The sequence below is a fragment of the Haliotis rufescens genome, unplaced genomic scaffold (assembly GCF_023055435.1).
Source record: "Haliotis rufescens isolate VD_foot unplaced genomic scaffold, xgHalRufe1.0.p SCAF_10, whole genome shotgun sequence".
In the NCBI taxonomy this organism is placed as follows: Eukaryota; Metazoa; Mollusca; class Gastropoda; order Lepetellida; family Haliotidae; genus Haliotis; species Haliotis rufescens.
Window position 1 is genome coordinate 31,337,917 of NW_025963780.1, and position 24,548 is coordinate 31,362,464.

Below are 24,548 nucleotides of genomic sequence, written 5' to 3' on the forward strand. Positions count from 1 at the left end.
TAAACCCAACTCACTCACTCACTCACTACATTTAGATCATTTTTTTAAAGCCTGGAATGAATCAATGATCAGGTGGACAGTGGTCATGATTGATTGATGAAATAACAAACACCAAAAATTGTTCTTTATATGCTGCAGGTACAATGAATACTAAATATTGTGTGTCCTTCTGGAAGCAGTATTTTTTTCTCTGCATTCATTCTCTACATTTGTGCGTAATGACTAGATATGTTGGTGATCAATAGTAAATTCACTGAAAGCAGCCGTATGTATTACTGATGTTACACTATGCATGGGCGGCCATTCAGTGAAAAATAGACCAGTTAAAATAAACGTCAAAAGAATGCAAAAATAGTCAAATGTTACAAAGTATTAAATGTTACTAATAAAAGTCAAAACACAAAACACATTAGACGTCATAATATGAAAGAAAGAACATTATCTTACTTCCTCGTCAGAATGATGAGATCAACATTCTCAAGTTAATCTCAGCTCAATCAAACAGCTGTTTTCTATCAGTTTTCAAATTGTTTTAATTCCTTTGGCACATTGAAACATGTCAGTAGGCTTAAGTTGTAGAAGCAGGAACACGAGGGGTTCATGTGGTTTTATGCATCCCTTGTAGGGTGTCATACCACTTGCCTCCGGCTCCTACAAAACCACTTATCATACATCCATGTCAGAGTGATGAGATCTGATTGGTCAACATGATCTTGATCAAATACTGTGTAACCCGCCTTGGGAATAACTTTCTCAGATGGGGAATAAATCCCTTATACCCCGCCACGAGCAATACAGGCTGCACGTAGATTTATAAGAAACAGAATAAATCCCTTATACCCTTCTTCAAAGCAAAAAGCCGAACACTTTCTCTGAGCCAATGTATGTCACATAGGGCAACTAACCTCAGCTCAATCAAGCAGCTGTTTTCTATCAATGTGGAATTTATTTGAATTTTTATTTTACAATGTCATATTAAACATGTTGGTAAGATAAATTCATTGTAGCAGGATCACTCGGGGTACATGGGGTTTTATGCTTCCGGCTCCTGGTATAAAACCTAACGCGGGACTCATAAAACCCCATGTACTTGTCATGACACGGCTATTACTTATAATATATACAAGAGAATGTCAGTGTGCACAAAAGGACACCAAATGCTAAAGGACTATGTTGACAATAAAGTTTTTTGTTTGTTTGTTTGTTTGTTGTTTAACTCCGCACTCAGCAATATTCCAGTAATATGACGGCGGTCTGTAAATAATCGAGTCTGGACCAGACAATCCAGTGATTGATATCATGAGCATCGATCCACGCAATTGGGATCGATGACATGCATCAACCAAGTCAGCGAGCCTGACCACCCGATCCCGTTACTCGACTTTTACGACAAGCATAGTCACCTTTTACGGCAAGCATGGGTTGCTGAAGACCTATTCTACCCCGGACCTTCACGGGTCTGACAACAAAGAACACCAGATTTTAATGGCTCATTCCACTGTGTGTATGATAAATGCATGCAATAGGCAACACGACAGTGAGGTGCACAATGTATGACGTCATTCCTCGTGTGCGGACCAAATGTCGGCCTCGGAAGTGAAGATAAATCCCTGAACCAGCTTACATTTTTATAGGGGCAGCATCCAAACTTGTTCTGTGTGGTCTGGCAGCACGTGTTTCCTACTGGACACTGGGTTTGGTCTGGACAAGTGAAGTTTTTCAGTACGGGTGCACTGTGTGGTTCAAAGTATAGCGTATCCCCAGCCACCCAGGGTACAGCACAACACATCAAGGCCAGCTGTAGTATCATCTGAAAACAAAACGTATCATTGTATCACAAAAGAAAAAGATTCCATCATTCTTGTAGTGTTCCTAATATGACTGGCACTGGCAGTGTTGCACTGAGGCTGTGAGATTGCAGGAATTTACAGTTCTTTCTCAAACGATCCCCAGGAAACAGTTCAAGCTATTACAAGTCAAATTTCAAAACTCCTTGCATGACAGGACCAATAATATGTTAAAGTTCTAAAAGACAAAAGAAGTTGCTGTTGTATAAAAGTCACTCCAGGGATCGAAATAACCGTAGACCGACAGCCCGTGGCTAGTGAGTGGGTGAGTGAGTGAGTATGGTTTTACGCCGCTTTTAGCAATATTCCAGCAATATCACGGCGTGGAACACCAGGAATGGGCTTCACACATTGTACCCATGTCGGGAATCGAACCCGGGTCTTTGGCGTGACGAGCGAACGCTTTAACCACTAGGCTCCCCGACCACCCCCTGTGGCTAGTGAAATTTATGTCGGGCTAATAGAGGCTAGCTGAATTTCTCCCCTTATAACGACACAACAACTGCTCACTTACATCATTTGTTTCATTTTTACATAGGCGCATTATATTTAAGTCTACTGGTGGGAGCAGGGAAGGCCCAGTTGTCTAAGGCACTGCGATTCGCTGTACAGAGTTGCGTCCACTGGACACGCCAGAAACCTATGATTGTGGGTTTGAATCCTGGTTCACCCTGATTATGTTTCTAGGTTTGTCGGCACCATACCCTAGCTCGTGGGTTTCACTGAAGTGGTAAACGTCTGAGACCTGCATCACTTTGGGCTTTCCTCCCACATTAAGCTGCCACGCCGTGATATAACTGGAATACTGTTAAAAGCGACGTTAAACCCAACTCACTCACTCACTAAGTCTACTGGTACGTCTCATCTTAATTTTCGATAATAAAACGTCTTATGTCTACAGTGAAGACAAGTATTCTGACTGGATGACATGAATCCCGGATATCATACAGCTATTCAGCAGTGGTGCTTCATAACTTGACCTGGTTATGGCTGCACCTATGTAGGGTAATATAGATTGGTTTTTCTCCTAAATTCAAGCCACAGGAGGCAAAGAACACCAAAGCTATACAGTGAGTGAGTGAGTGAGTGAGTGAGTGAGTGAGTGAGTGAGTGAGTGAGTATGGTTTTATGCCACTTTTAGCAATATTCCAGCAATATCACAGTGGGGGAAACCATAAATGGGCTTCACACATTGTACCCATCTAACCCGGGTCTTCGGCGTGACGAGCTAACGCTTTAACCACTAGGCTACCAAACCAGCCCCCAAAGCTATACAGAAAAGTTATACAAAAAGTTAAACGAGAAAGAAAGTGGGGTATAGAGTTTTTTTGGGTGGCATTTAGTGAGAAAAATAGGGTATAATAGGAAAATCTGATGGGCAAAATGAAACAGATGATCTGCATAAGATGTGCCGATGTAACAGAGGTTCTAGGCTGTCTGCAAGGAACTCTGGGTTGGAGAGTGATTCGCTTCATACGACCGAGGAACATTCATACTGTAATCTAGGCTTTGATAAACACTGGCTTTTAATCTAATCAATTAGTATTTTGTGACTCATCTGTAATAAAGCACACAACTTTTCTCTTCCATGTGTCTCTAGTAAATACCACAACTGTAGCCAGAGTATTCTGCGCAGTGCTTGCATTGTTGGCTTCACTGTGCGGAGCTCTATTGTATGGTTTAAGAATTGAATCGGGCATGAGCTAAAGGTGTGACTCCACTCTCAGAAATGATTACACACAGAACCGTCGACATACTGTCCCTTTAATCTACCATTAACATAACACCAGGAACTTTGGAGTCATCTACAGTACATTGTCCTTGAACATATTGAAACTATGACTGGCATACTCACTCTTTTCTACTCTAGTTGTAATCCAGTACCAGTCATGATAAGGATAATGGCCATAAAAAGATCATTTTAACACTTATTGTCAAAATGAAATGCAACAAATGTGATGGACAATGTGCTTCTGGAGTTGGGTCCAGACAAAAGGACTTCAACTCTTTATAATCATGATAATTTTTTAATGTGAACTTTACATGTCATAGTACTAAAACAGCTTTCCTTTGCACAAATGTTGGTCTCATGACCTTGAAACTGACCTTCAGAAGTGCATGAACAAAAACATTTTGACGTTCATCGATTTTTCACGAGTCTCTATTCTTGAACGACATCACCACTGATGGACTACTTCCACATTCCTTGCGAAAACCGGGGAATTTGCTTGCACAAATAAATGGAGAAGCGTTGTTTCTAATCATTTAGACTGTTTTATCTTGAGTTCTGCGTTTGCGTATACATTGAGAAACGTCAGAGAGTTTGACTGCATGATAGTACATGAATATCCTCAATAAGATCCAAACTAGTGAACAAAATGAAGAAATGCACATCTAAACTGTCAATGTATCGAATTAATCCGTATCTAGAGTGACAACTGGCCCTTGTCACAATCAGGGGTCATATTTTTTAGACAAGCTTGTTATTAGGACCTATTTGCATACTTACAGGACGAAAAGAAGGTCATATGTATACTTTTGCATTTTGCAGTTGTACTGTCTTGACATGACATTAAGTACTTTCATCTTTCCATTTCGTTTTAGATTTTTTAGCCACGGCAATGGCCGCATAACGTGAATTTTCAATGTTATATTTTGCAGTCTAAATTTTCACTAACTTTGATTGCCAGGATTCAAACATGCTACTACATTAGCAGAAAAGAGTAGCATTCTCTCCTCAACTAAAGGCATATCTCGATGTTTTATCTGAAAATTTGGCAAGTTGACACTTACTCACAAAAAAATATGCTTGTTATCATGGTTATATCTTCTTGAACTTTACGTACGGTTTTGTACTACTCATGTGTCAACAAATTGTGCTTAAGTATTGCTGTTGGTGGGGGGGGGGGGCGGGGCGGGGGGGGTTTAAACATTCGGAATACCAACTTTGTAAAAAGTGGCATGCTTAAACATGAAGACAAGCATACAAAATAGAACTGTCTATATTACTGTATATTGAAGGTATAAAAGAGTGTTATGAAAATTATAAGAATTGACTTTCACTTTCACCTCTATGACAGTTCATACCCCAAAACTCACACAAAGTGAACGTCAGTTTTTAAAGATGCAAAGACCAAAATATCTGAAACAAGAACTGCATGCCCCTTGGCCCGAGCCTAGCGCCTCCCAAGTGCTTTATTTCCCGATACACGTATCTGCCCACAGCCATTTTCCAAGAACAGCTAAAGTTGTATTAATCACCATGATCATGTTGGGTTGAGTCTCCAGACTCGCTCAACTTCCTGTGGCGTGTGTGGGATCGGCAGTCACTAAGGTCACATGGATTTATATTGGTACTACATATATAGTAACATGATATTGCTTGGTGACATGACAATTCACAGAAAGGTATACATCGAGAATTCCAGGAATTATCAACTTAATCCAGTCAGCATCACATGTTCAGTGTAAAAAAAACCCCAATAAAATCATCTACGTTAGGTATTCCAATGAGGAAATTAAAGTACAGATATTCTGAATAACAGAAACAATAAAAAACATCATACTGAGTAACCTGAAATTTTAAGTTATGTAACCTTATGTGAATTAATCTGTTGCTAATCTCCTAATACACGAATCCTTTTAAAACGAAACTAGACGTGAAACAAGGAAGTGTTTCTGCGTAAACAAATACACCTGGTGTTCTTGGGGGATACCCGGAGAAACATTACCCTGAATGTCATGTGATAATGAAAATACGTGAAATTGAGAAAATATATATAATATTATCATAAGTACTTTTTCCAAATGCACAATGGAAACAAATCTATGAAAATGTCTTAAGAAACTCAAGCCCACTAAGATTAGTTGGCCAAAACGTTTTGCCCAAATTCGAAATGTCTGAGTGCTGAAACGCGGTTGTCTGGTTTTATAACCAGCTTGACGCTAGACAAGATTATTATTTACCCTATCAGAGGACTCGCAGGTTTACATGCACCCCTGAAATAAGCGTTATCTATTGTTACCGCACGGGGTGATGCTTCAGAGCGTCCTTACCTTGCTGCTGTTCAGCTTGTATCACCAGCATTCATGTGACACTAATCACATGACTTGCTAAAAATAGATCGTCATGTGACTTCTCCATTTCGCTTGCAGCATACATATTTAGTTCAAGCTTTGTTTTACAGAAATCAACCAAATCATTTTATAACATTAAGTATGATCTTTGATATTCTTTTTTTTAAAAAGATGTGTTTTAATAGTTTAATTGTGTCTATATAACTTTATTTTGGTTATATAGGGCTTGACCTATGACCTTCTAAAGATGGCTGACTTATGTTGTTGACGGTTGACTTGAGAAGTATAATGTCATGTTCCTGTCGTTATCACTGGCTGTTGTTATTCCCGCTAGCCTAATGTTTTGGTTAATCAGTCTGTTTTATCAGACAATCAACAGAGGTTGGTTGATGTTGTTATTAATCGAGTTCAATCGGAGTTCATGCCATGTCACCCCGTAGGCCTAGGCATAGTTCATGCAGAACTAACGCTCGTTTTAATTTATAGTTGTCATGTACACAGACGTACTGAACCATTCGAAAATGTGCTCATCCATTGCAAACTACACAATATAACAGAAAGGACAGAAGACGCATTCAAACAATACCTAAAGTTGGCTGAAGGAGTCGTTGTCGGCACGGGTACGCCTGAGTTTCGGTTCGCCAGATTACGAGTGCATACAGGATGTAATGATGTGCATCGCAGCATATCAAAGTATGTCATGTAATCACTGTGTATGATGTTTTTTGTATATTGTACACTGGAATGCATCTCATACAACAGGATGACAGTTTCGTTCTAGGAACTGAACAAAATCTGAAATGTTCCGTGTAGTATTTGTAAAGTAGACACCATTCATAACGCACCAACACCACTGCCAGTCACTGATGTTCGCAGTTTTCTGTGACCTGTGATGATCCAGGTTAGAATAGGTCTTCGGCAACCCATGTTTGTCATAAGAGGCGACTAACGGGATCGGGTGGTCAGGCTCGCTGACTTGGTTGATGCAATTTGCAAAAATCGATGCTTGTGATGTCAATCACTCGATTGTCTGGTCCAGACTTGATTATTTACAGACCGCCGTCATATAGCTGGAATATTGCTGGGTGCAGCGTTAAGCAAACAAACAAACAGTATTATGGGAAATTCATTCCAAATCTCTAAACACTGGTTCATCCGCTTCACTATCTGCAGGGTTCGAAATACCTGCCTGCCCGACCGTCTGAGACGGGTTGATTTCAACTCGGGCTGCCAGATTTTCAAATCCACCTGCCCGACGGTCAGGTTATATTTCATATGTAAAAATATTCTAAATATTTCCCGATGATAAGCATTATTTACATGATGTATTCTAGGATATTAAATACAAATCTGACCTAAAAAGTGTTTGCTATTTCTTTTCTTGCATTACTTCATGTTCAATGAATTCGATTTAAAGTTTTAATTAAATTATCCTGAGAAACATATGATTATAGTGGGCAGGCAGGTTTTGGTCAGGGCTGGCAAGTAATTCAGCTAGCCAGTCCTGTGGTCTGGCTGAAAATTTTGGGTGTTTCATACCCTGCTATCTGTTACAAGCAGACAAGGTCTGGAAGTGGAGTGCACAGTGAGGAGACGTGTTTAAACGTGCTAAATATGAGCTTACATCAACTTATGTACTTACTCAGTGCAATGGGAAATTGCCGATTCGCTTAGCTTGTGGTGCATCATCATTTGAAATATATGACATTCAGAGAACCGAGGCTCTCTGTATTCTGATTTTGGAGATCGTGCATTTCTGTATGTGTAGGAAACATACCTGGGGTCAATATCTGTAGTACTTGTGCCGACAACGACCCCTTCAGCCTAAGTTTGCCTGTCCAGTGTACTGTTTATATACACTTAACCATTTGACGGTTCTAGGACTATATTACCATGATTAACACAAGGTAACATATCTTAGGCTGTCTGTATGTAAAGAGGCAGGTGTTGATTCAAGGGTGAGTGAGTTAGTTGGGTTTCACACCACTTTTAACAGTATTACAGTTATAGCGCGGCGTGTCAGCTTAATGTGGGAGGAAAGCCCGAAGTAATGCAGGCCTCAGACGTTTACCACCTTGGTGAAACCCACGAGCACGGGTATGGTGCCGACAAACCTAGAAACATAACTGGGGCAAACCGGGATTCGAACCCACAATCATAGGTTTCTGGCACGCCCAAGGGACGCAACTCTGCACAGCGAATTGCGGCGCCCTAGACGACTGGGCCACCCATGCCCCCTGTTTGATTCATGAATAAAGATAAGCTGTGTGTAAAGTACATGTTCATGACATGCTAATTTTCAAAAAAAAAAATTAAAGAACTCATCATGGTTTTTGTGGCTTCCATTTCATTAATTTTCTAAAAGTTGCTAATAATAATAACAACAATAATAACTATAACAACAACAGCAACAATGATAACAACAACAATAATATTAATAATAATATTAATAATAATATATACAAATTATCAAAAGAAACAACATCAACAATAATGATAATAATAATAATAATAATATATACAAATTATCAAAAGAAAAAAAATAGTCTTCAAATGAAATGTTTTTGAATAAACTATGAAATCTTGCACAGCACATATGAAATCCTATTTGCTGGTATTGTTCCATATTTGACTCTGTAGAGCAATGTATTATGGTTGAAACCTTTAAATGTAGAATGTAAAAGTAAAATGAAATGGTCCCAAGTGCTCCCCCCGCACCCCTTAGTGGTCCCTGCTACTTAACTGTTACCATGGTTACAGACCAGGGGTCCGGAAACCGTCATATGCGCCGGACATGTCCGATTGGGAATCTCAAATGTCCGTTTTAAAATATTGCTTACCGGACATTTTAAAAAGTATTGTCCGGACATTCTTAAATTTTGACCGGACATGATCAACAGTTAGGACTGAGCAGTTTCTGTCTGCAGTTGCCACACAATGAAGATTAACTACACTGACAAGCTTTGTTTGTTTTGATTGCTGTAAATACATCGTACCTGCATGATAGTCCAATCGGTCAATCACTGTAATAGGCAATAAACTGAGTTGACACTGATTAATCGAGGATTAATTACTGAGAACATCTTGTTAATTTGAGTGAAAGGTGTTTACAACTGTACATTAATACCTTGCATCATCGATGTACCTCATTATAATGCAGACTATGCGGCCCCTGCCCCCTGGAGGTGGTTAGTGGCAGCCATTGCTCCGGTTCTCATTGCACTGTATGGGTTGAGGAAGAGGAGCCTGGATGTGGCCGGTGCTGTGGCAGGTACCGTCCCTTTCTTGGAACATACAAATGTTTAAAGACTGCAACATTAGGCTTAAAAAAATAAAAGAATTGGTTCTCAGGCAATGGCTTTTGAAAATATAGTGTGGGCGGTGTGGTTTTTTTTGGTTTTTTTTGTGGGGGATTGTTCAAACTAGTATGTAACCAAATAAACAGTTGTGTACAATCAATTTGGGAAAAGGCCTCCCTTCAAGAATGTATTCGTTGATGAGGAAAATACTGGAATACAGTATTTGACTACCGTTTGACTTGGAATATTTAAGGATTTTGTTGTTTGGGTTTTTTTAACATTGAAAAACAAACGAAACGTGTGTCACACTCTATGATGATGCAGGCGGTACCTGAGAACCAAGACTATTATTTTTTTAAGCCTTAGTCTATAGAATCATTTTAAAGAAATTAATACGAGGGGGGCTGAAAAGTTTTGCGCCTAACTGGGAAGACATTCCAGCATCTGTGGCAAAAGTGTGTGGACCTTGGAGGGGATTATGTTGAAAAATATTCAGCAACCAACGCCATCAAAGCTGTCCATCATAGTTTGACTCAGAACTTTTCAGCCACCCCTCAACGTTTTCCATGTTTGATGACCTGTTACCCTGGTAACCTCTGTAATTCCAGGGTTGTTAGTTGGATTCATCCTGACACTCAGCAGTCTGTGTTTCTTCTCTGCCCTGCTGGTTTTCTTCCTGGCAGGGTCAAAGGTTACCAAACTCAGAGCTCACCAGAAAAAGAAATTTGAGGAAGATTACAAGGAAGGTATGACATGTATGAGACATTGAGTCAAGTGTACTGTGTTGAGACATTGAGACAAGTGTCCTGTGTTGAGACACTGAGACAAGTGTCCTGTGTTGACACAGGTGTCCTGTCTTGAGTCATTGAGACAAGTGTCCTGTGTTGAGACATTGAGACAAGTGTGCTGTGTTGAGACATTGAGACAAGTGTCCTGTGTTAGGGCAAGTGTCCAGTGTTGAGTCATTGAGACAAGTGTGCTGTGTTGAGACATTGAGACAAGTGTCCTGTGTTGAGACATTGAGACAAGTGTCCTGTGTTGAGACATTGAGACAAGTGTCCTGTGTTGAGGCAAGTGTCCTGTGTTGAGACATTAAGACAAGTGTCCCGTGTTGAGTCATTGAGACAAGTGTCCTGTGTTGAGACATTGAGACAAGTGTCCTGTATTGAGACATTGAGACAAGTGTTCCGTGTTGAGACATTGAGACAAGTGTCCTGTATTGAGACATTGAGACCAGTGTCCTGTGTTGAGTCATTGAGACAAGTGTCCTGTATTGAGACATTGAGAAAAGTGTCCTGTGTTGACACAAGTGTCCTGTCTTGAGACATTGAGGCAAGTGTCCTGTGTTGAGACATTAAGACAAGTGTCCCGTGTTGAGTCATTGAGACAAGTGTCCTGTGTTGAGACATTGAGAAAAGTGTCCTGTGTTGACACAAGTGTCCTATCTTGAGTCATTGAGACAAGTGTCCTGTATTGAGACATTGAGACAAGTGTCCTATCTTGAGTCATTGAGACAAGTGTCCTGTGTTGAGTCATTGACACAAATGTCCTGTCTTGAGTCATTGAAACAAGTGTCCTGTATCGAGACATTGAGACAAGTGTCCTATATTGAGACATTGAGACAAGTGTTCCGTGTTGAGACATTGAGACAAGTGTCCTGTGTTGAGTCATTGAGACAAGTGTCCTGTATTGAGACATTGAGACAAGTGTCCTGTATTGAGACATTGAGACAAGTGTCCCGTGTTGAGACATTGAGACAAGTGTCCTGTATTGAGACATTGAGACCAGTGTCCTGTGTTGAGTCATTGAGACAAGTGTCCTGTATTGAGACATTGAGAAAAGTGTCCTGTCTTGAGACATTGAGGCAAGTGTCCTGTGTTGAGACATTAAGACAAGTGTCCCGTGTTGAGTCATTGAGACAAGTTTCCTGTGTTGAGACATTGAGGAAAGTGTCCTGTGTTGACACAAGTGTCCTATCTTGAGTCATTGAGACAAGTGTCCTGTATTGAGACATTGAGACAAGTGTCCTATCTTGAGTCATTGAGACAAGTGTCCTGTGTTGAGTCATTGACACAAATGTCCTGTCTTGAGTCATTGAGACAAGTGTCCTGTATTGAGACATTGAGACAAGTGTCCTGTATTGAGACATTGAGACAAGTGTTCCGTGTTGAGACATTGAGACAAGTGTCCTGTGTTGAGTCATTGAGACAAGTGTCCTGTATTGAGACATTGAGATAAGTGTTCTGTGTTGAGACATTGAGACAAGTGTCCTGTGTTGAGACATTGAGACAAGTGTCCTGTGTTGAGACATTGAGACAAGTGTCCTGTGTTAGGGCAAGTGTCCAGTGTTGAGACATTGAGGCAAGTGTCCTGTGTTGAGACATTAAGACAAGTGTCCCTTGTTGAGTCATTGAGACAAGTGTCCTGTGTTGAGACATTGAGACAAGTGTCCTGTGTTGAGACATTGAGAAAACTGTCCTGTGTTGACACAAGTGTCCTGTGTTGAGACATTGAGACAAGTGTCCTGTATCGAGACATCGAGACAAGTGTCCTGTGTTGAGACATTGAGACAAGTGTCCTGTGTTGAGACATTGAGAAAAATGTCCTGTGTTGACACAAGTGTCCTGTGTTGAGTCATTGAGACAAGTGTCCTGTATTGAGACATTGAGACAAGTGTCCTGTGTTGACACAAGTGTCCTGTCTTGAGTCATTGAGACAAGTGTCCTGTGTTGAGTCATTGACACAAATGTCCTATCTTGAGTCATTGAGACAAGTGTCCTGTATTGAGACATTGAGACAAGTGTTCCGTGTTGAGACATTGAGACAAGTGTCCTGTGTTGAGTCATTGAGACAAGTGTCCTGTATTGAGACATTGAGACAAGTGTCCTGTATTGAGACATTGAGACAAGTGTCCTGTGTTGAGACATTGAGACAAGTGTCCTGTGTTGAGTCATTGAGACAAGTGTCCTGTGTTGAGTCATTGAGACAAGTGTCCTGTATTGAGACATTGAGACAAGTGTCCTGTGTTGAGTCATTGAGATAAGTGTCCTGTGTTGAGATAAGTGTCCTGTGTTGAGATAAGTGTCCTGTGTTGAGTCATTGAGATAAGTGTCCTGTCTTGAGACATATGTTCTGTGTTGAGATAAGTGTCCTGTATTGAGATAAGTGTCCTGTCTTGAGACATATGTTCTGTGTTGAGATAAGTGTCCTGTGTTGAGATAAGTGTCCTGTCTTGAGATAAGTGTCCTGTCTTGAGACATATGTTCTGTGTTGAGATAAGTGTCCTGTGTTGAGATAAGTGTCCTGTGTTGAGATAAGTGTCCTGTGTTGAGATAAGTGTCCTGTCTTGAGACATATGTTCTGTGTTGAGATAAGTGTCCTGTGTTGAGATAAGTGTCCTGTATTGAGACATATGTTCTGTGTTGAGATAAGTGTCCTGTCTTGAGACATATGTTCTGTGTTGAGATAAGTGTCCTGTGTTGAGATAAGTGTCCTGTGTTGAGACATGTGTCATGTGTTACAGGTGGTCAGCGGAACTGGCTGCAGGTGATGTGTAACGGTGGTGTAGCCTCACTGTTTGCTATCCTGTACCTGCTCGAGGTTGGCTGTGCGGAGAAGACATTTGACTTCTCCAGAAGATACTCCTCAACGTGGTGGGCTGCCAGTGTACTAGGATCACTGGCTTGTTGTTGTGGGGACACATTTGCTTCTGAAGTCGGAACAGTGTTTGGTCATTCAAAACCATGGCTTGTGACCAACTTCCAGAGGGTGCCAAGAGGTAAGTGGTAAGGACATATGGTTTCCATGGTTACAGGAGGCTTTAGAAGGCATGTGTCCATTGTGATTTCAGATTTTCAGTCTTGCAGAGTGTTTCAAAATTAAGCTGCTTTTTGATAGTTTGGGTACTGTACATTCAAATTAATGCGAGTACTGACCACTAACTTCAAATTTCATAATGAATCATCAGCTAGTTTAAGATCTAATCAGCGAAGGACAACTTTAAGACTGTAGACTTAGAATTCCATGATAACGTAAAGGGTCATAGCAATTCGATTGAATAATACTGTAACCGTGAAGATCCATGCTTGCCGTAAGAGGTGACTATGCATGTCGTAAGAGGCAACTAACGGGATCAGGTTGTCAGTCTTGTGGTTTATGCATGACATCCTATCCCTACTGCGTGGATTGATGCTCATGATATCAATCACTAGATTGTCTGGTCCAGACTTGATTATGTACAGACCCCAATCTTGTAGCTGGAATATTGTCGAGTATGATGTTAAACAACAAACAAACAAACAAACAAACAAACAAACAAAGAATAATACTGAATGCCTTTTGCCACTGAAGTGATGTCTCCAAGTGTGATCTAACTTGAAGGACATCAAGAATAGGAAATTCAATGTAAGCTGTTTATGCAAATGAGATAAGTCAGGTCAACCAACAGATGATTGTGCATGGGTCCAAGTTTTGTCACGTACATGAGCATGTTGATCGATTCATCATGACAACTGTACATTACATTTCACCATGCGGGTGAGCAGTGTTTTCCTTGTAATTTGAGATTATCTGATATGGTTTCCAAGGACAAAGATACTGTCCTATTAGTAGAAAACCAACCTGTAGGTCCCATGACCAAATCATTGAAACAAAGGTTTGAAAGTGTTTTTGAGTTTCCTGATGTATACTGAACAATTTTGACTTGGGCTGCCTGGTTGAAAATCCCGGGCATTTTGGGGAAGGGTCAACAAAGGTCAAACAGGGGTCAAAATTCAAAATTGTGTCGATATGCATATCAAATGACTCGTCCAGTCATAAGGAACAACTGCCTATATACATGTGTTAAACTGACATAACTGCCCCATCAACTTGTTTTAAACTGACACAACTGCCTATGAACTTGTGTTAAACTGACATAACTGCCTCATGAACTTGTGTTAAGCTGACATAACTGCCTCATCAAATTGTGTTAAACTGACATAACTGCCTCATTAACTTGTGTTGAACTGACATAACGTCCTCATCAACTTGTGTTAAACTGACACAACTGCCTATGAACTTGTGTTAAACTGACATAACTGCCTCATCACCTTGTGTTAAACTGACATAACGTCCTCATCAACTTGTGTTAAACTGACATAACTGCCTCATGAACTTGTGTTAAACTGACACAACTGCCTATGAACTTGTGTTAAACTGTCATAACTGCCTCATCAACGTGTGTTAAACTGACACAACTGCCTATGAACTTGTGTTAAACTGACATAACTGCCTCATCAACATGTGTTAAACTGACATAACTGCCCCATCAACTTGTGTTAAACTGACACAACTGCCTATGAACTTGTGTTAAACTGTCATAACTGCCCCATCAACTTGTGTTAATCTGACACAACTGCCAATGAACTTGTGTTAAACTGTCATAACTGCCTCATGAACTTGTGTTAAGCTGACATAACTGCCTCATCAAATTGTGTTCAACTGACATAACTGCCTCATTAACTTGTGTTGAACTGACATAACGTCCTCATCAACTTGTGTTAACCTGACATAACTGCCTCATCAACATGTGTTAAACTGACATAACTGCCTCATCAAATTGTGTTAATCTGACACAACTGCCAATGAACTTGTGTTAAACTGTCATAACTGCCTCATGAACTTGTGTTAAGCTGACATAACTGCCTCATCAAATTGTGTTCAACTGACATAACTGCCTCATTAACTTGTGTAGAACTGACATAACGTCCTCATCAACTTGTGTTAACCTGACATAACTGCCTCATCAACTTGTGTTGAACTGACATAACTGCCCCATGAACTTGTGTTAAACTGACATAACTGCTGCATGAACATGTGTTGAACTGACACCTGACACAATGCTCGGTGAGAAGCACTCAGTCCAGAACTCAACTGCTTTGTTTATTTGGATACTTGTTGTTTATGTAATTATGTCCGGCATGTCTACTGTCCCTAACGTGACAATAAACAGCAATATGTCCGGATAATCATGATAATAATGCTCTATTTTTTTAATGAAAGCAGTAATTTGATGTTACTTCTTTGAGAGACATTTAGAAGTTTCAATACTAGGTAAGGTTAAGACATATGGATGAACAACTTCTTTATTACAATGAAGAGTGATGTTCAGTGTTGGTTCCAACAAGTATACCTGATCTATAACAGTGTTATAACCTACACTGAAACATCGCTCCTAATTGTAATAAGTATACCTGATCTATAACAGTGTTAGAACCTACACTGAAAAATCGCTCCTAATTGTAATAAGGAAGTTGTTCATCCATATATCTTTTCCTTAATTAATTTCATGATTTACACTATCAGTCCTTGTGATGTTTTGTTATTTTGATTTGTGTTGAAGGCACTAATGGCGGTGTGACATTTACTGGAACCCTGAGCAGCATTTTCGGAGGGTTTATTGTTGGAGTAGCCTACTATGTGGCCTTGCTGCTGTGTACTACAGAGCTGTCCTTGAGTGACAGTCCCCCCCAGTGGCCCATCCTCCTCCTCGCCACATCTGCAGGCTTCGTGGGGTCCATCATAGACTCCTACCTGGGTGCTCTGCTTCAGTTCTCAGGTAAAATATCAATACCTGGGGTCCGGGGATGATGGGAGGGATGTTGGGAGAAGAAAAATATCATCAGGAATTATGAAGTGCCTAACATGAATCAGTCCTTATGCAAAACATGTACAGATGTATCACCACTCTATGCCCATAATCAGACTATGTTTCAGGGACCCTGTTTCAGGGACCCTGTTTTAGTGACCCTGTTTCAGGGACCCTGTTTCAGGGATCATGTTTCCGGGGCCATGTTTCAGGTACCCTGTTTTAGGGACACTGTTTCAGGGACCATGTGTCAGGGACCTTGTTTCAGGAACCGTGTTTCAGGGATCATGTTTCAGGGATCGTGTTTCAGGGACCGTGTTTCAGGGACCGTATTTCAGGGATCGTGTTTCAGGGACCGTGTTTCAGGGACTATGTGTTTTCCCCCAGTTGACCTTTCTTTGTTCATAATCCCGGGTTCTATGCCAGTGGTATAGGCAACTAAGTGGATCGGGTGATCAGACTCAGTGATGGCATGGATGATTGCTCATAATGTCAATCACTGGATTGTAATAAACTTTAACAAAGAAAACCACAAGAACAAATTTAAAACAGTTTTAAATGAAGAGATGGTGACTGAATGTAACAGTTAGTTGGCGCATCCTCAGCCACCACGTTCCCTTAATCTGCCATGCTTACTGGTGGCGCTATGCTACTTCTGCAATTATGGGAAGTAACTCTTTTGGTTTCTGTTCTATTTATAGAGTATCGCAATGTCACAAACTGAAGAATCAAGTATCATGTGTACCTAAGTATCGATGATATTGTAGGAATCGGTGAATTGTTTCAGACCTACAGGATTGTCTGGTCCAGATTTGATTGTTTACAGGCCACGGTCATATGTGTGGATTATTGCTGAATGCAGCGTTAAAAAACAAACAAACAAATACAATCGCATGAAAAATCCCAGAAAATGTGATGAATTCTAAATATTGTATGATTGATCAGGCTATACACGTTTCCTGATTATACACATGCCGTGTAACATATATACATGTAGAAGTAAACAGAGCTGTATTGTACTCTTACTCCCCAGGGTACGACCGGCGGCGTGCTTGTATCGTGGAACACCCGGGGCCCCATGTGGAACACATTAGCGGCTACGCAGTCCTTGACAACCATGGTGTCAACCTCCTTTCTTCACTCCTCACGGGAATTATCTCCCCTTACATTGCCTGGCAACTGTGGCTGCATGTCACATGACGTGATATATCATCACCAAACAGAAATCATTGAAACAAAAGTGATGAGGATCTCCCTGAATATGTGACCTAAGATTGACCTTGAAAGTCACATGATCACAATATACGTCTTGGTACATCTAATTCATCTTCCCGAAGCAAGGGAGTTAACTGACTATAAAAGTTCAGTTTCCACCCTTGCCGGACTAGGCTGGAATTTCTGGGCTCGCTAGTACCACCACCACCAGTGGCTAGTATGAGTGATGTCCCTTCTGTGTCCCTCCTATTGACCAATCAGATTCCACCTCTCATATCACTTGCATTTGCTTCAAGCAAAATGATCTGACAGATAATTAAGATCTTTATTGTAATAAAATGAGTCCTACCTCGCGAAGTGCATCAGATCACTTCAGCACCTTGATTAAAAACATAAAATGATCAGGAAAATATCTGTTGACGCAGAGTTGGCCATACAGATGCTTTGCAAATACAGCATCCACCGAAACCTGCCCCACAGTTACGAACCAGATGTTGATTTTGTTAAGCGATTTTGATTGGTCTATGCATAGACTCGTAATTCCAGCCAAAATATAACTCCATACATCCAGCCTAGTACGGCAAGGGTGGAAACTGGACTTTCATAGTCAGTTAACTTCCTTGCCTGGGGAAGATGTACCTAATTGTGCTCAGAAGGTTTACAAAAGGATTTTAGACGTGTTCATTTCATAAATCATGTCATTGATTTGATTTTATGAAAAAGAGTTTTAGGTGTCTTATCTTTGATCTACTATTTACACAGAACAAGTATATGGTTCGACTTGTGCAATTCTGTTTAATTTGTTCTATCATGCCATGCACTTATAAACACTACTGCACGCCTCATTCACCTTATCTACAGCCTTAGAAATTCATCTTGTTTTCATGTTCCAGATGACTATGTAAGCCTTATTTCACTAGTCCTCTGTGTTTGTAGCTGGTCCTGCTTGAATCAGGCACAAAACTTGTATTCATTTCCAGATGGGGGGCGGGGTGGTCGGGTAGCCTAGTGGTTAAAGCGTTCGCTCCTCACGCCGAAGACCCGGGTTCGATTCCCGACATGGGTACAATGTGTGAAGCCCATTTCTGGTGTCCCCTGCCATGATATTGCTGGAATATTGCTGGAATATTGCTATTCCACTCACTCACTCACTCACTCACTCACTCACTCACTCCAGATATGGGGGGGGCCATGTGTGGCCCAGTCGTCTAAGGCACCACAATTCGCTGTGCAGAGTTGCATCCCTTGGGCATGCCAAAAACCTATGATTGTAGGGTCGAATCCCGGTTCACCCCAATTATATTTCTAGGTTTGTCAGCACCATACCGGTCCTTGTAGGTGTCACCGAAGTGGTAAATGTCTGTCACCTGAATCACTTCGGGCTTTCCTCCCACATTAAGCTGACACCCTGCGATATAACTGGAATACTGTTAAAAGCAGCGTTAAACCCAACTCATTCACTCAGTTCCAGATGTAGCAAATTGAAGCATTGAGATCTGGTTCAGAATTTCAGCCATCAAATGCATCAATGGTAGTCAGTGGGAACTGCCATCATTGGATTTTTACTTGTCCTCAGCACAATTTAGTGGTCTCGGGCTCGGGCTCGGACAAGCATGAATTTTGAAGGCTGTATCGATCTGATTCAAAGAATCTCCATTTTAATGCCACACAGGGTTTCTCAAAAGTCTGACCACACAGACAGCTGCAAGGAGGAGATGTTACTACACTTTATGTGTAAAACATTCTCAGAGAAATCTTACATGCCAGACAGACTTGGAAGAGCCCAGTATGTGGCGTTTACCATGTCTAGAATAGGGTGTACATGTTCCTTACCATGACATCCCAGCACAAACAGTTTGAAAATAAACACCATGTCTTTGACAACTGGACCTGTGGATCGGCATTAACCATGCGTCATTATCAACAGCAGGGGTGGAGGGAGTGCTGGTCGTCCAGTGAGCTGTGTATGCTTGACAGTCTCTGTGGGACAAAGAATCTGTGATTAATGTGTCAGCAGTCGAAGACAGATAACCGTATACAATCAATTCACTACTGGGAACCGCTACAGTGTATGTGGAGAGGATGTATGGATTCCAACTTCTTCATGAACTGTAAAGGCAACATTTCGGTAAAGTGTAACCTTAGGTTCCGGGTACTTTACCCTTCTACCTTTGGTCACTGACATCAATCACTGGATTGTCTGGTCCAGATTCGATTATTTACAGGCACTGTCATATTGCTGGAGTAGTGCTGAGTGCTGCATTAAACAACAAACAAACAAAACGAGTCAATACACCAGCTGACACCGGCAGTTAATAACACCATCCATAAGGCTGTTTCGGTGTAAGTATACAACTGTTTAGATAATTGAGTCGCACCTACTTGTTGTAAGCTTGTTTACAGTATTTTTAATTCTCTTATTACATATGCTGAATTTTTCATCAAAAGAAGTATCCTTTCAACTCCCTTCATCCATATTTTTAACTGAGGTGTATGTGAAATCTGTTTCAATGTTTATTTTTAACATATTGATGATGACGGTCTTGAATGTGATATGCACTGTACATTATGAACACTCTGATTTTGATGCTATATTTTTCTAATTGAATAAATGAGAGAAAAAACTATATTGTTTGTGTATGGTTTTATTGTTCAGCCAAACTGTGACTGTCCTGTGATTGTGAGCAAGTTGGTGTTGATGATGTTTTACACTGCAGTCAGCAATTTTCCACCAGCCACATGACACAGGCTGCAGTCTTAACAATAGACAGATATTTAGTCCCAGAAATAAAGTTATCTTATTTAAAAATATGTATCTACAAAATTTTAAAAATATTCCAAATGGAGCCCTAAACAATTCTTCCTACAGAAAATTACAAGATAATAGTAAATAGCATAGTGATTTTTTTTTTCATCGCATTGTGCTCAGTTACTAGGAAAAATCCCTAAAGATGGTTATGATCATTTCTAGAACTACTAATAAAGATGTGTTACTGTTGCTGGGCAACCTGCAAGACAACACTTGCAGTCAATTCTGGAACATTAAGAAGTCTTACCTCTATACTAAAGGCCAGATTATATCAAATGCCTTCCATCACGAGAATTTGGAATGACTCTAATGTTAACCTTAAATGATAAGGCTTGTCAGTGATACCATAATATCATTAGGGTTGGACATTGTTTCCTTTTTAAAATTAAATTGATTTAACATAGTTCAGTCATAATCATAGTACGACCGACCCAGTGACTGAGTGATCAGAGCTCGCCAGTGAGTGCTGTTCAGTGGAAACAGACTTCAGTCACCTCACCACTAATCCGTGACTAAAACAACATTCAGTCGAGTGGGAACAAACCGTCGTCAGTCAGTCAGAGGATTTTATGACGCTTCTGTGACTATGAATAAAACCTTTTGACAACGTCAGTGCTCCAGACAACCCTCTGGTTCACTGCTCCGAAGCTGAGCACTGGAAGACACACCTGTCAGAAACACCATGCACCCAGGCAGCGTGAATGAAGTAAAGAGGTACTTCATAGCATAACATACACGTGTCCTGGTGTTCTATTTCGTTTCTCTATCCCTTCTGGCTGTCGATTATTAATGTTGTAACTATTATACAGATAATGGTCCAAATTGGACTTGTACCAACTCCGTTTCACTATTGTGAACGAATTTTGTGTAAAACAAATAATGTAAAGATATTTTTTGTCCACCAATGTAAAAACAGGTATTATATATAATTAAGTTAATCTAACAGTATACTCGCATGAGTCAAAGTTGCTGACACTTCACCAGTATTAGTCAAAGCAGAGAGTGAGTGAGTGAGTGAGTATGGTTTTACGCCGCTTTTAGCAATATTCCAGCAATATCACGGCGGGGGACACCAGAAATGGGCTTCACACATTGTACCCATGTCGGGAATCGAACCCGGGTCTTCGGCGTGACGAGCGAACGCTTTAACCACTAGGCTACCCGACCGCCCCCAAAGCAGAGACTATGACATATTTTATGGTCTCTGGTAAAAGTAGCTATCATCATCATCATCATCATCATCTATATCATCATCGTCTTCGTCGTCGTTGTTGTTGCTGTATACACTTATATACCGTAGGTATCCAGGTACTAGTATCTGTTCAAATGCGGTTTTATTTGTTTCCCAATCAGTGGTTCCGTTTGCATTTCAGTTATCATTCTCAACTCCCTGGGGAGTATACAAGCAAGCTGCGTACGGGCGCTAGAGGGTTTTTGAATCCACCTGACATATCGGGTACCCATTCCCTGCTGGAAAGCCACGTTCCCTCCATTGTGTTTCGTATCGAAACACCGATCAAGTCAGTTGAAATATCCAACAGCTTCAATCACACAACCAACACTGTCTTACATGTAGCCGCCCGAAGTGTTCTGATAGATCAAGCCTGAACCAGTGCACATTATCTGTTCCGATCGTTTTTTAAAAGAAATGCATTATCATTTTACTCTGATACTGGCATTAACATATTTGCCCATCCATTACATTGTATTGCTTTCTGCTGTGTCGACATGAAGCACACAACGCTGTAGACATTGAGAGCCAGTGTTAAATTAACGGACGTCATCTATCCAGCTAAAGGCATGACGAGTCTCCACAATAACGTATCGACTGTCGAAGGGTGTCAATTATGTCGCTATAATCAGAGCAAGTGTAATTACACGTGTAGCGACAGATAATAAGATCTATTGACGGACAGAGTATGCACTGATATGAGACCCGACCGGATCAGCAGTCAGGCTGCGTCGTCGTACCCGTGATGCGATTCGCTGTGCAGAGTTGCGTCCCCTGGACACGCCAGAAACCTATCAGTGTGGGTTCGAATCCCGGTTCGCCCCGATTATGTTTCTAGGTTTGTCAGCACCATACCCGTACTCGTGGGTTTCACCGAAGTGGTAAACGTCTCATACCTGCATCACTTCGGGTTTTCCTTCCACATTAAGCTGACATGCCGTGATATAACTGGAATACTGTTAAAAGCGGCGTTAAACCCAACTCACTCACTGACTCACTCAAAGACATTGACATTCTTATGAGATCCACCCATGGCCATCTGCATGACCTGCTAACCACACCAACTATCCTATCAACTTCTACTCGTATCAACCTATAGGTACCATCCAGGCAGACGCTGTATTCCCTGTACCACGAGGGCGATCAATGTGGCTGAGAGTATGTGAGGGTAATAAATATGATAACGCAGGCCATTAAGATTTTGTATCTACACTTATCACGAAGCATCTTAAATTTAGGTCTATTCACAATTTAAAATCAATATGCCCATCCCGCCCATTAGCAACGACACCATTGCGTTGATTATGTATGTAATATAATAGATTTGTGACAGAAACAAGCGTTTGCAGAGATAGGATAAGTGTATCGAGTTGTATGGTCCGGAGTTTCTATTGTGCCGCATGCAATTGTGCAAATAAGTTTGATCAATTAAAAAAAATAGAAAATCTCTTCAGTTATGTGGAAATATTTTATCTTCACAGTTGTTGGTTGTGGAGCACATAACGGAGTGTTCGGTATGTTAGCAACGGAAACAACAGATAGAAACAGATCAATCATCTCAGTCCATTAGCAGAGAGGCGGTTGAGGTATTACCAGTCATTTACAAACTGAGCAGTGTTAATTCATTGATTTAGTTGTAATATATAGTTTAAAAGCAATTGGTCGGCACTTACATGACAGAAGAAATGACAGCGCTGGAGCAACTGGGAGAACCTGTGTTAGCCACGGTCTCTTGCAGGTAGAATCTGAGTGTTTTTCTGGTGTGACCTCGGTCAATGCTGGGGACATTGTATCTCTTCTGAAAGTGTTCCTGGTGTTGGCTTCCGCCTTGGATGAAGACCGAATTTCTCTTGAAGGTGTTGCTTGGCATGAGACTGAATATCGTCTTTTGTTGATGGAACTGTTTTGAAGGTCCCTCTGAACCTACTTCTGGTGTGGATCTCCGTCTTTGGGTTGAGAAAAGACTCACCCTACTGTGTGTATTGCAGATTTACAGTCCACTGTGGACGCCATTGCTCGGAAGGAGACCTCCGCCTGGCTATACTGACGCTGTGGTGGCCAACATCGGCAATAAACACCTGTGTTATGTGCTGCATATAGGACTCTCGAACCTTGTAGAATAGACAGCTGTAAAACAAGTACCTGTATCATACGCTTACACATTGCGTTCATATAGGACATTGAATCTGGATCATCCACAACAACATATCACGCCCTAATTGTTTAAAAATTCTGATTTCGATTTTGATGAAAACATGCAGAGTCTTCTATTCAACTATGCTGCTTTGATGTTGTCCGTGGTGTTTTTGTTGAGATGTTGCTGCTGTGAACCGGACCCTGAGAGACGGCGACAGCAACGACTGAAGCAGGATCTCCTGTACAACTACTCCACCACGGTGTCGCCCAAAGGGATGGCAGGTCGGGTCATGGTCTCTGTGTCTTTCGCTCTCATAGCTGTGATAGCCGTGGAAGAAGCCAATCAGATATTCCGCGTAAGTGGCGCTCTGACTATGTCTTGGACGGATCTGTGGTTGACATGGGACAGGAGCAACGGTATCGAAGACCTTGAATTTGAACCTGAGGAGATATGGACCCCAAATTTTGTGATTGCAAACGGTGTAGGTAGCAAGATTTCCTCTTTGTCCGCAAGTATGCCAATCTCCGTTCACCCTTCTGGCACGGCAATGATGTTCATGATAAATGAATTTGAGACAATTTGTAATTTGGATGTGGTACGTTATCCCTATGATGAACAGGTGTGTCGCATAACGGTTATCAGTTTGTTAAACTCCTCAGATTTTGGACTGGGAAATCAAGAATATACCAACATCTTTTCTACATACTTTACTGGTAGCAGTGAATGGGAGTTGGTTAACAAAACCTTTAGCGTTAAACGAGTCGCTGATCGTATTCCGTACGTTGACCTCGAATTCCGACTACGGCGTCACAGCACCTTCTACACCCTAAGCGTCATCTTTCCAATGTGTCTTCTCTCCTTCCTCAACGCCTGTGTATTCCTGCTGCCCGCGGCCTCAGGGGAGAAGGTCTCCTTCCTCGTCTCCATCTTCGTGTCCGAAGCAGTGTTCCTCAACTACATCAATGACGCTATCCCCAAGTCCGGCAATGCCTCTCGCCTCACCATCTATCTGGTTCTGCTTCTGTCACAGAGCGCTCTGGCTCTGCTCGCCACTCTCCTGGTCATAAACACTCACCATCGACAGGGGGCGTTGCTTTGCCGCCTCCGTAAGAAGATCGCAGTTCAAAGCTCAAGCCCATTTGAGAGAGGCGATGACATCAAGAACGATGAAGTAGCAGACAGACTCGATAAAATTATGTTTGTCCTGTTTGTGTTGATGGCCGCACTCTCAATACTTGTGTTTCGTATATAGCATAACATACAAGTCACTGTGGTAACATGATAAACGTTTGGTTTTTAACATTT

The 24,548-nt window shown here is 41.2% G+C and overlaps 3 protein-coding genes across 3 annotated transcripts in view; 2 read left to right on the plus strand and 1 right to left on the minus strand.

Annotated features, from left to right (window-relative positions):
- LOC124135118 overlaps window positions 1–5,971 on the minus strand; it is a 90,838-nt gene extending 84,867 nt beyond the window's left edge. The window contains exons 1-2 of the mRNA XM_048389482.1: window positions 5,904–5,971; window positions 1,625–1,810 (exon numbers count right to left, since the gene is read on the minus strand). Of these exons, the coding sequence (XP_048245439.1) occupies window positions 1,625–1,810 (186 nt within the window). The 5' untranslated portion in view covers window positions 5,904–5,971. The remainder of the gene's footprint in view (window positions 1–1,624; window positions 1,811–5,903) is intronic.
- Window positions 5,972–6,160: 189 nt separating this feature from the next.
- Window positions 6,161–18,150, plus strand: LOC124135086 (transmembrane protein 19-like). Its single transcript, XM_048389488.1, has 6 exons — window positions 6,161–6,305; window positions 9,085–9,195; window positions 9,832–9,969; window positions 12,747–13,001; window positions 15,606–15,821; window positions 16,885–18,150. Exons 1-6 carry the CDS (start codon window positions 6,218–6,220, stop codon window positions 17,049–17,051), a joined length of 975 nt encoding a protein of 324 aa, XP_048245445.1. The 5' UTR covers window positions 6,161–6,217; the 3' UTR covers window positions 17,052–18,150.
- Window positions 18,151–23,361: 5,211 nt separating this feature from the next.
- Window positions 23,362–24,495, plus strand: LOC125374653 (acetylcholine receptor subunit beta-type unc-29-like). Its single transcript, XM_048385834.1, has one exon. It carries the CDS (start codon window positions 23,362–23,364, stop codon window positions 24,493–24,495), a length of 1,134 nt encoding a protein of 377 aa, XP_048241791.1.
- The last annotated feature ends 53 nt before the right edge of the window (window positions 24,496–24,548 follow it).

What these genes read in the sequence shown, in the direction of transcription:
- LOC124135086 (XM_048389488.1), top strand. Translation starts at nt 6,218, where the DNA reads ATGTTCCTGTCGTTATCACTGGCTGTTGTTATTCCCGCTAGCCTAATG. An exon ending in TTATCAGACAATCAACAGAG is followed by an intron (nt 6,306 to 9,084) that starts GTTGGTTGATGT and finishes ATTATAATGCAG; the next exon opens with ACTATGCGGCCCCTGCCCCC. An exon ending in CTTCCAGAGGGTGCCAAGAG is followed by an intron (nt 13,002 to 15,605) that starts GTAAGTGGTAAG and finishes TTTGTGTTGAAG; the next exon opens with GCACTAATGGCGGTGTGACA.
- LOC125374653 (XM_048385834.1), top strand. Translation starts at nt 23,362, where the DNA reads ATGCAGAGTCTTCTATTCAACTATGCTGCTTTGATGTTGTCCGTGGTG.